General features: G+C 38.9%; 1 protein-coding gene across 2 annotated transcripts in view; it reads left to right on the forward strand.

Moving 5' to 3' along the window:
* LOC103030665 (myosin-9) overlaps positions 1-12,590 on the forward strand; it is a 69,576-nt gene that overhangs the window by 27,167 nt on the left and 29,819 nt on the right. Inside the window, exons 3-6 of one of the 2 annotated variants that reach the window (XM_049476152.1) lie at positions 1,898-2,054; positions 6,259-6,286; positions 6,379-6,472; positions 7,974-7,994. In XM_049476152.1, coding sequence (XP_049332109.1) covers positions 1,898-2,054; positions 6,259-6,286; positions 6,379-6,472; positions 7,974-7,994 — 300 coding nt within the window. The remainder of the gene's footprint in view (positions 1-1,897; positions 2,055-6,258; positions 6,287-6,378; positions 6,473-7,973; positions 7,995-12,590) is intronic. The other variant, XM_049476153.1, reaches the window with a different exon arrangement.

The raw sequence follows: 12,590 nt of genomic DNA on the forward strand, positions 1-12,590 counted from the left end.
TACTGAATGATTTAGTGTAGATACTGAATCATTTAGTGTAGGTACTGAATGATTTAGTGTAGATACTGAATCGTTTAGTGTAGGTACTGAATGCTTTAGTGTAGATACTGAATCATTTAGTGTAAATACGAATAGATAATTTAGTGTAGATACAAAAAAATCTAGTGTAGATTCAAAATACACACTTTAGTCATTTAGTGTTTTAATTCATTTATTGTAGGTACTGAAACAAAAGTTCTGTACTTAATTAATAGTGTACCCTAAATAATTTGTAATAGTTATTAAATAATTTAGTGTAAATATTGATTCTCATTAAATAGCTTATACATACAAAGTCATTTAATATCAATACTGGATCACGTATTGTATGCTAAAATGCTTTTTTTAGATGCAGAATCATTTAAAGTAGTTACTGAATCATATGTAGCATACTATATAATTTACAATAGCAACTAAATCATTTAGAGTAGATAGTAAATACAGAATCAGAACCAAGTGAAGGTGCTGAATCATTTGTTGTACATACTGAATAAGTTATTCATTTTTTTAGATAGTGTTGTTTGCTTTGCTTTTTCAGTTACATTATTTTTGGTCTAGGCTTAGTCTTTTTCTTGGTTTCAGAAGTTCTTTACAGTTTAGAAAGTGTTGTTTTTGAAGTTATGTACTGGCTGAACTGAACCTCGCCCTTGTTGCTCAGTACTACTGGACCTCTTAAAAATTCTAATAAATCAGAGAGCTGATGTACCCACAGTCCTCTCTGTGTGGAGTGTGTGTGTAATTGAAGAGTGTGGAGTGTGTGCAGCTGCTGGGTGAGATTAGGCTTGTGTGTGTGTCAGGTGTGCTGGATCAGTGCTACCTGGTCCCCATCCAGATCCTGTGCACTCCATTAATTCCTCATTTTACAGTCATTCAGAGTGACCACATACACATGCCTCACACACATGGAGGAAGAGTGTGTGTGAGTGTGTGTTGTAAACAGGAAACTCTAGGGAACAATATGTAAAAGGAAGGAAGGAGAGGAGGACCTCCAGAGAGATGAAGAGAGAGAGGGGAAAAGGGGGATGGAGGGAAAGAGGAGAAAAAGGTCAAGAAAGAAGGAAAAAAGGGTAAGGTGGAACAAAAAAAAAGAAAAGAAGGAGAAAGAGAAATATCATGTAAGTGAACTGATTAAACATAGACAGATGGGAGTGAGAAAGAAATTGAGAAAAAACAGAGGAGGGAAATTTGAGTTTATAAAAATATATATTTTTAAATAAATTAAAGTGTATGATTTGTAGTAGTAGTAATAGTAGTAGTAGTATTAATAGAAGTTGTGATGGTAATAGTAGAATAGTAGTTGTATAATAAGTAAAGGTGGTAAATGAAGTATTAATAGTAACAGTAGTAGAATAACTAGTAGTAGTAGTAGATAGGGGTAGTAGTAACACTAGAAATAATAGTGATTCTTACCTTTTACAAACACATCACTTAAACAAACAAATCACAATTAAAGTAATGAAAAGTGTGTGCTTTAGAGAAAAGTGAGATGCTGAAATAGTAATAATACAGAGAGAGGACCAAAAATACAGACGAGTGAGGGAGATTAGTGGGTTTATAATCTGAGGGAGAGGGTCTCAACACCCTTCTAATGAAGAGGTGTGTGTAACTGTTTTGAAGGGTATGATTAAGTCATAGATGGGAAACCTACTCTCTTATTTCCTAAACAGCGCTTCTTTTACACCCAGTAATCAGAGCGCTGTGTCTGGAGGAGCTGCTGGAATGCGAGGGCCGAACTACTGTGCAGTTCCTCACTAGTTCTTAGGCCTTCATTACCACATGGTGGACAGATTACTTTACAAATTAATGTGTAATCTTTCTCGCTCTCCCTCTCTCTGTCTTCCTCTGTGTCTCTCTGCAGACGTATTCTGGGCTGTTCTGTGTGGTGATAAACCCCTACAAGAACCTGCCCATCTACTCAGAGGAGATCGTGGACATGTACAAGGGCAAAAAGAGACACGAGATGCCGCCCCACATCTACGCCATCACAGACACGGCCTACAGGAGCATGATGCAAGGTGTCCATATAAACACACACACACACACACACACACACACACACACCGTTTATTATCGGGTTACAAACACTGTTTATACCATTACACCAAGTGTGGTTTATACTGTGGATGCGGAGGACATCCTGATTCCCCACCACAGAAACATTTCTAAATACGTGTTTATTATAATTGCAACCTCTCATCAGGAACAGCTCTGTTTTGTAGGGGGCGTGGCTATATTAGCTAGGTCTGCTCTCACTGCAATACTGACTGTTAAGAGAAACTGGGGGAAAAGAATCCACCTGAACTATACTTGTGTTCTGCAGCACTAATCTGAAAGCAGCAATGATTACAACACACCCATTTTCAAGTGTAATGAAATCTGATACAGGCTTCCATTTATTACATTTATTACTACTAATATTGAAGTAGATTATACAGTGGGGACAGCAAGTATTCAGACCCCTTTACATTTTTTTTACATTTATCAAAAAGGAAAACTAAAATATCATGTGGCCATAAGTATGAAGACCCTTATTCAGACCAGGTACTGCTAATCACCTGTCCAATACAATCCCAACAGGGAAACATGGTGGTGGCAGCATCATGCTATGGGGTGAAATCTTCCCAAGAAGACTCATGGCTGTACTGCTCCAAAACGTGCTTCTACTCAATATGAAACAAAGGGTCTGAACACTTATGACCATGTGATATTTTAGTTTTTCTTTTTTGATAAATTTGCAAAACTTTATACATTTCTTTTAGGATGGGGTGCTGAGTGTACATTAATGAGAAATAAAACTTTTTTGATTTTAGCAAGTGGCTGCAATGAAACAGAGTTAAAAATTTAAAGGGGTCTGAATACTTTCCATAACCACTCTATAACTACAAAATATGCTATGCTGAATGAACTACAGCAACTGTAGAATCTTTTAAATACTACATTTCCTGTATTTCATGGACGTGTCACATCACAGGTCATACATTTATTATTTTTGTGGTATTGTTTTGGGTTAATTTTAATGTAAAATGAAAAATGCTGCGTTAATGTGCTTTAGAGTCCAGGAGCAACAGCAGGCATTGCTGTATGCTGTCGGCGCCACTGTGTGCACCTATTAAAGTAAAAGTTGCAAAGTATCAGACAGCTCAGTACAGCTGTTTTTGACTAACTGACCTGAGTACTGATGATGAAAACTCACTTCTAAGAGAGTGAAGTCTTAGCTAGTTAGCTAGATAATATAAATAGATAAGGTTAGCTAACAGGCTATTCGCTAACAGACTATCTGCTAAATCACCATCTGTTTGAGCGTGTTCGAGCTTAATGAGGCTGAAATCACACACGTCTAGAAGATAAAGCTTTAAACCTGCAGATAGTCGAGTGAGACTTTTGAGGAACACCTTGCAGACTCCTGTATACAGGTTTAGTGACTTTGCCTTTCACATGAATGGAGATGAATGCTGTTCAGACAGTCATGAAGCTTTTAACTAGGGTGGACCTGTGTTTTTACCCACAGGTTTTCAGAGAGTGAATTAAGTGAATGCCACCATCCTGTGGCCATCTCAAATGCACATGTATGGGTAAATGAGCTATTTTGGCAAAAATTTGGCACGGTAGTCACGGCATATTACTGAAATACCGTAGTGGTTTGAAAATACTGTTAAACGGTGGTTCCTGCAGCACAGGGCATCTGTGAGCTGATGTATCATAACCGAGTTGCTGCGCTTCACTCCGAGTGTGAAAAAAAATGAAAAATTTAAAATAAAATTATATTAAAAAAAATATATATATATATATTGTTAAAATGTTTTTAAAAATATATATTTTCAAATTATCGCAATATATGGTTTTACACCATAACACCACAACCCTAACACACAGACACACATACACACCACATTCAATCTGAACCCCTGATCCCTGAAGGTTCAAGTGCATATTAAAGTCAGATCTAATCCGAGTCCATCAGCTTCAGTTCTATTTCGTTCAGCAAGACACACAGAAGACAATTTCCCAGAATCCCCTCCAGGCTTTAATAAAGTTTTCTTAGTCCCTCTCGGAGACGCTGAGGTGGAGAGAGACTCTCTTGCGTATGCTGGAGCAGGGGTAGGGGGCTCCGTGCTGTTCAGCTAGTTTCTCAGTTAAGCTATTGCATATTCTATACAGAACTCTAGTCAGTTGCATCAGCTGAACGCAAGTTGGATTGTTAGCGTTTAGTTTCACCCTAATCTACAGTGTTGGTTAACTAAACGACAAAACGTCAGTTGCATTCCAAATGTATGTCTCTGCCTTTTTTTGTTTTGTTTTTTGGACCTCTACTTGCTCCCTAGCAGTACAATCTTGTTTGTGTTTTAGCAAGTGCTAAATTAGAACATTAAATTAGGACATTAGAACTGGTATGCATTTCTTACATACCACCATACCACTAGAGGCGCTGCGGAGCACCATGTAAAACAGCACCGCCAAAGAAGAACACTAACAGAGCTCGGCAGCTAATGCAAGACAGTTCGCGTAACAGGCCAAGACACTGGCAGCTCAACCCTGTGGACTTGTCCTACGCTGTTCTGCCTGGAGAAACATTAGAACAGAACTCCTAGAGCTTCTACTGCTGCTCCTTACAATATGAATAACTAGAACCATTTTAAATATATTAATACTGTAGCCTGAAGAATGATATTAGTTCTACACTTAACAAATGAATTCAGTTCAGTGTAAATTAAGGAAATTGTGATAAACTGATAAACAGCTGCTTAAACACTTTAATGCCTCTAAGGGCTTCAATAATAACATATTTTAAAATATTTAGTTTAGTAAAGAAAGCTGTGTTAAAGTTGTTGGCATATCTCTCTTTAAGGTCTGGTATTCACATTCTTCAGCTGTTTTTCTGTAATAAAGTCATTTTTTTTTCATATACTGTTTCATTTTGTGGGACAAAGTAACCCCAATAGTAATCAAAGCCTTAAATTACAGCCATAAAGTTTGATATTATATGTACTTCTAACAGTACAGTAAGTCACAAACCTATTTTGAACCTCAGTTGTGCTGTGCAAAAAAATACTGTGATATACCATTAGTAGTTATAATATATAATATAATAGTTGTAGCTATTTTCTGGTTATAGGATGCCCAAAAGAGTTTCTCAGTGTGTTCTTGGGTGTGGGCGGCATCCTGTGTGAGAGCAAACAGCGTGTCGTCTTCACTTCCTCAGTTATTTATAGTGATGAGCTAAGTTTTACTGGTTTGGTTTACTGGTTCTGCTCACACTGTATATATATTTACAACATGAAATGACATCATGATAATCGACCGCACAGAGCGAGAGCATGGTGTTAGCATGTGTGTCTGTTAGTTGTGATAGGGAAGGTGTGGGGTTGGCTGGTGGGTGTTGACGTTGGGGGTAGTGTTGGGGGGGGGGGGGGGGGTGTTTGGGGATGGTGTTGGGGGGGGTGTAGGTGTAGGCGGTCAGGGAGGTTAAGCTGATGGTTTTTGAAAGGCTTCTTTTTCCAGTCACAGGAAGCCGGATATCAGTTTCCTGTATGTGGGCCAGGCACTTCCTGTCAGCGAAGCGGCACTGTGTAGCAGGTCGGACTGCGCTCACTGTGGCTTTCAGGACTTTCATCCTGCAGCTCAGAGTGTTTTCCTCTGGGAAGATAATTAGTGACCTTCTTCCTGAAATCAGGAGGGACCTGCTTATCGTGTTGGGTTCAGGGTTGTGTTAGAGATTAAACAGAATGCATTTATTAATTATATAAAATGTTTTCAGGACTGGGTTGGGTGTTTAATATTATTTTAGCCCCCATATCACAGTATTTCAGATTAAGGTTTACAGTCATGTCACTGAACACTCATTATTCAGCTGCACCAAGATAAACACAGTTCAAAATTTCTATGACCCTGTCACAGAGGGGAAACCCGCAGCCAAGCCCCGAGACCCTCCGTGATATCCTTGCTCCAAACTACACCATGTAATGAAGGAAAATGTGGTTAGATTCACATTGAATTTAAACATTAGTGTATTGTGATTGTAGCACAGATAGATTTTAGTGTTTGTGGTTTGTGATTCACCACTGAATAATTTAGTTCCTGTCTTAAGTTTAAAACAATCTACACCTAATATAGAGGCCAGTGGGCATTAAGCTTTATACTGCTTTGTGGCGTTCAGTTCAGAGATTTCAGAATATTTTAAAACTAACTGTTTCTTCATCTTTTCTTCTTTTTCTTCCTCAGATCGTGAGGACCAGTCCATCCTGTGCACGTAAGTATCCCGTCTGAACACACGCTGCTTACAACAACCACAGTTCTCTCATTTTAAAGGAATTCATTGTGTGTGTGTGTGTGTGTTCTCAGGGGTGAATCTGGTGCAGGAAAAACAGAAAACACCAAGAAGGTTATTCAGTATCTGGCCCACGTGGCCTCCTCTCACAAGACCAAGAAAGACCAGGTTAGTTATTCTCTCCCCCTTGCTCTCTTTCTCCCTCTCTCTCTCTGTAGCACTCTACTTTTTTCATAACCTGTCGTTTAGATGTCAGCGGTCAGTACTATTTATGTTCAGCTATTTATACTGTAACTCAGCTAAAGATAACTAGCTGCTCCTGGTAAGATAGATTAGCTAGATGTTAAATACAAAATTCTCTAGCTAACCATAATTGGAGTAGCTAATGTTCTAACTATCACAGTTAAAGCTATCTACTCCAGGTAATGCTAGGAAGAAGATCTGTACCTCAGCCAAAGTGCAGTGCAGTTTAGCATCAATTGAATCTAAAACATTCTGTAGATATCTGTAAGCCTAAGACAGCCTAAGTGCAAGAAACAGACAGAAAGCTCACTCTTTCTTTATCCTTTATCAAAATGAAATTAGGGAGAATGCTGCTCTCAGCAGTGGTATGTCTGATTAGTGGGGGGTTATTCCCCTTTATTTTCTTTCCTTCTTTTCTGTATAATAGAGACTGCCTTCCACTGTTTATCTGATCTGAGACTGTTTTCCCATGTCTCTCTGGCCCCTGATGGACTATCAACCGCATAACAAAGATGTGTGTGTGTGTGTGTTGTTTAAATGGTTCCAGTGTGTTAAAGTACATGAGAGTTAATGACCGGGGAGCTCAGTCATTACTCTTATGGGTCAGTTCTCTGTGACCTGGGTAGTTCAGCAGGAGCACAACTCTGTGTGTGTGTTTGTAATTGTGTGTGTGTGTGTGTTTGTAATTTTGTTTGTGTGTGTGTGTAAGAACAGTGTGGATGTTTACTGAGTTTGAAAGTTATGAAAAGCACCTGGAACATTATCAAAAAAAGGTTTTATTTATATGAAATGATGTCACAGACACTCACGCACATACACACACTCACTCACACACATACACACCCGCACACAAAGTTCTGCATTCTAGAAGTGATTGGTGTACATGGTTCTCTCACTCTGAGGCCTAATCACTCCCATCTGTTCTCCCAGCACCTCCACCACTGGCCTCCTGTGGTTTTATGGGGCTGGTCTGTGAGTGCGTGGCTGTTACTCGTATATTCAGCTTTATGCAACCACACAGACACTGCATTGTCTCCACACAGCCTAGTACAGCTTTTTTAGTTGCTTTATTGCTTTGATTTTTCCGTTATTGATTTATTTATTTCAGGAAAAATCCTTTTTAAAGGTTTTTTCATTGCATTTTTCTTTCTTTCTTTCTTTTCTAAATTGAACATGGTTTTAGTTTAAATCTGGGTCTTAATCTGGGTCTTGGAACGAGTTGAACACTAAATGTTGGTTTACTGGATTAAGCTTAGGTTATCTAATATAACTTGGTTTATATATATTGCATTGTATCTTTGAGTGTAGTCCCACCCGGCCGCGAGAGTCTTGGGTCCCTGTGCTCTTCAGGCCGGAGAGGTTTATTTATTTCTGTGTTTATTTTAGCTTTTGAGTTTGAGCTTTTGTTTTTTCTTTTCATCAACAGAGCAGCTCGGTCCTGACACATGTGAGTTACACACATTCCCTTCACCTCTCACACACACTCTCGCCCTCTGCTCTCACACTCTGTCTCTCACAGCCCCTCACGCCCCCGCTCGTGCTCTCTCTCTCTCTCTCTCTCTCTCTCTCGCGCTGTGTGCTCTCTGGGCTCGCTGGTCATATGGATTGTCACATGATCTGGGTGACCCCGCGGAAAGCAAAACGTCATTCAGACAGACGAGACTGAGAGTGAAGGAATCAATATTCCACCAGCGTCTGAATTACAGCTAGTAATTGATTTCACTCCCACAGTCCCAAAGTTCTTTAACCTGGATAAAAAAAAACACTCCAGGTTACAGTTAAAAAGATATTAATCATAATTAATGGATCTCAACAAAAATACAGTCTATAATTATTAGTTATGCTTTTCTGAAGCCTTAGAGCTGGACACTGCTGCTTAAAAGTCTGGAATTATACTGAAAATTAGTTGGTTAAATATATATATATAAATTTAATAAGGAAATGTAATCATGGAAATGCTACAAAAAAGACTTTTAATAAAGTTAATAAAGTTTACCCCTCTAGCCTTCACCTAGTATTAAACCTAGTGCCTATTGGTTTCTGTTTATCCTCTTTAAAGAGTCCAAATCTATTGGCAATAGAACTAGAATAGACAAGCTGCCTGTGTGCATTTTTACATATGTGTCAGCAATGGACTTTCTGTTACTTGAGACATAGTTTTTAATTGTGATTTTATATACATCACATATATTCTACTTAATTATACACCTGTATCTAGACAGATATGTTTCATAATATGGTTTTGTATCATTGAGAACACAGATTCCAGACTGTTTAATCAGCAGTGGGTGTGTTTAAGGTTTCAATGGGCGTTCCTTCACTCTCGGCATGTCTGTCTGATCTGGTTGTCCATCTGCTGGGTTTGGTTTGGCTGCTGTCGTACCTTACTTTGTGTGTGCGAGTGTGTGTGTGTGTCTGAAATTAGCTTTCTCTGCGAGTGTGTGTCAGCTGTGTGTGTGTGTTTGTGTGTGTCTGCTCTATGAGCGGTTGTGTGAGATGACTTAGCAGTCATTGATTGATTGATTGATTTAAAACTGGTGTAGCAGTCAGTAAGTGTTTGAAAGGTAGGTGGTGTAGTGGATAACACCACCGCCTGCAGGTTGGCAGGTGGGTTTCCCTGGCTGGGGAAGCAAACCCCACTGTAATAAGAGTCCTGTGTAAGACTCTTAACAGATGATTTATACAATTTTTCTCAGATGCAGTTCATCAGACGAGATGCGTTTGGCGTGTGCTTCTTCACTTGGACTGTTCTTATCTCTGTAAACACAAGCCCAAAAACTTCTCTCAGCACCATCAGATGGTTTAAGAACATGATGTGACTTCTTTTAGCCTGTAAAAACAAAAGAAATCTTTGGTTCTGGTTACTCAAAATGATCTCAGAGTAAAGTGTGGTAACTGCAGTTTGAAAGGTGAAAAGTTCTAAAAATGGGGCATTTTGAGCTTCTATTTACAAAAATGAGTTGAATACAGTATATATCATTAACATTTTGCATCTCTGAAGGTAAATTTGCACACATCAAATAATAAATATTATTAACTGTGTTGCGATCAGTTTTTCTGTGTAATATTCATTGAAATATTAAGAGCGGTGTTATGAAGTTATGAAGTGAGTTAGCGTTTTTGTAAATTAATCATTAAATTAATGATCTGGTGTTCGCAGGTCTGTTAGTGGTTAGGGTTCTGTAGTTTCCACATGCTGTTCTCCTGAGGGTTTCATGTTCTGCAGACAGTTTTTGTCAGGAACGTGGTGTGATCGATGGGTGTAGCGATCACGCACTCACAGTGTCGGCATGCGAGACCCCGCGAGGGAGAGCGTTCTCCAGTTTACAGAACCGAATCCATGCAGGACACTTTATTACAGCATCCAGGAGAAATGCGCTGATTTACCTTTGAGTTTCCTCCAAATGAATTGTTTAGAGCAGCGCTGAACAGCTCGGCCTCTGAGCTCATGAGGAAAGTTATGTAACTGATTGGTGTGGTCTCTAATCATGACCTCACTCAGAGGGGCCACACTTTAGTGAAACTCCAGCAGATCCAGGTTTTAAATGTAAATATATTGCATGTATTGTAAATTGCTCTTTAGTCAGCTCTTCTATTATTATTAACTATTTAAACCAGCAATGGAGCTAAAATGTACCCTTAAGACACAATTTTGTGTGTTAACTCCATGTTCTACCCCAAACTAAACTCCACACATCTAAACATAGTTATTTTATTACCGCTAATTCATGCTCAGCAGTTCATACAGAGAGAAGTACCAAACATCACACTAGAGCTGTGCGATATGACGATAAATATAACTCGTTTATATAAATGATAATAAAGTAATCTTCGCAAAAAAAGCTTCATAATGTGGTTTTGCGACATGACGCATTTACGTTATTAAACTTGTGAGAGCTGAACAATGGAGACCCATTGTTCTTTTGAAAAAATTAGCTGCTGCATCTACCTCATCTGTTTTCCTTTGATACGTATATATTGCTGCACTAAAAGGTAGTAATTCTCATTTGTGAAAGTTGGGTTTAATGTCACTTTGAAATAAAGTTGGAAAAAAGTGAGCAATGATATTATTTTGTCATATTTTTTGAAGAATATCTGAAAACATAGTTAAGTGTGGTATATCGTGATATATATCGCTATCGTGATATAAAAAATTCCATATTGTGATATATGATTTTTCCTATATCGCCCAGCACTACATCACACTGCCTTCCACATGCTTCCTGCCAGAGGAAATTGACGATTAACACTACATTACCATAGCTTAATGTGTAGTTTCAATGTTTTATAGTTGAATTCTTCATAACAAGCATATAAAAAAGTTGCTAGTAGTTTGTCTCAGTAGCTAACTAGCTAGCTACCTTTCCTGTTCCAGCTTAAATGGTGCAACAGAAGGCAGGGGCTGCAGCATTTAAGGCAGAACAGAAAATTTAAAAATAAATAAAAGCTAATCAAAGCTCATTTCTTTCTAGCTACAGTGGACTATAATAATTAATTTCTGCACCATCTCCCCCTTTCTGAAGATATACAATGCCCTAAAGTTAACTAGTTAACCAGCAGCTAGGTTACTGAAATTTAGCGCTCCTGATGACGTATCGGGTGTTCCAAGAGGAAAGGTTACACTCAAAAAGAAGGGGGTAGGGATGAGTGGTAGGGCCAAGGGGCAAAATGGGATTGGGCCATAGTAATATAATACAGAAAGATGATAACTCCTGCACCCAACAACTGGAGTTATGCATAGGGCCCAGCCAGGATCTTCTATTCTCCCAACTAACAACAGCAGCCACAACTGCAACAATCTGATACTGGCTCGACAAGGATCCAGAAGCACAGCATAACACTATGTTCATGGTCCATTGACTCAACTGCCAGGTATTCAGACCTAGAGAGTAAATGAACTAATACTGAGTACTCTTAAGAACAAACAGAAAACACTCCCAGTCTGCTCACTTCTTTTAACCGTGATAACAACAGCACACCAACCACAGCACACGACCTAAGCACAATAACACACAGTAATTTACGATTTAAGGTTGCGTGAGCAGATCACAGCAACCGCTACAATCAAATACTGGCTCAACAAGGATCCAGAAGCACAGCAAACTGTATTCATGGTCCATTGACTCAACTGTCAAGTACTCAGACATTCACAGAAAGATATGTGACAAATTACTACAAGAACAGCAAGAAAAACCACACCCAGCACCCACACCCAGCCAATCCTTTTCATCCATATTTTACACATCAACTTCAATGCATTCTCTACCTCTGACAACTCCTTTACTACAACTGTCCTTAGCAGACGACCTCTAAATCCCAATTCAGACAGCAATCTTGTGGCAGACTTTGCCACAAAACCCCTAGCACCTACCTCTACCGGTCTATTATATGCCTGCCACTCACGCTCTCTTACCTCAACCACCAAGTCTGTATACTTCAGCCTTTTCCTTTCATAAGCTCCATCTACCTCATCTTCAAATGAAACAGTAAGCTCTATGAAATAAAGTATCCATTTGCTTTCAGAGTACAATACTACATCCGACCTCAAGGCTGTGACCACAGTGCAATATAAATTTTAGTAATTTATGTAATTTAGTATTACATATTTTACAAAAAATGGTTATTCTGTATAATGCACTTTTTATACACAAAAAACAAACACTAAATTATTTCATGCAAATTTCAGGATGAATATATAAGTGAGGAGGTGGAGATGGGCAATAATGTTTGAAGTCTACCTGCTGTATGAGTGTGTGTGTGTGTTTGTGTGTGAGCGAGGTGGGCGGTTCTGCATGAGGTCTTGGGTCAGGTTGGGGTTCTTTAAGGTGACGGGATTCTTGGTTTGGAATAACTGGTGGACAGTTTCATGATGTTTATTATATAAGTACTAATAATTCACAGGGTGTTTGTGTATATATATATGTGTGTATGTGTCTTGCTGTGTGTGTGTGCTGCACTGCTCTGCTTATTTTTAGCTGGTGTACGGTAAGTGGCGGTAAGTTCTAACAGCTCTCTGATTGGACTGCACTTGTGAAAAACAGTT

The sequence above is a fragment of the Astyanax mexicanus genome, chromosome 3, assembly GCF_023375975.1.
Source record: "Astyanax mexicanus isolate ESR-SI-001 chromosome 3, AstMex3_surface, whole genome shotgun sequence".
Lineage (NCBI taxonomy): Eukaryota > Metazoa > Chordata > Actinopteri > Characiformes > Acestrorhamphidae > Astyanax > Astyanax mexicanus.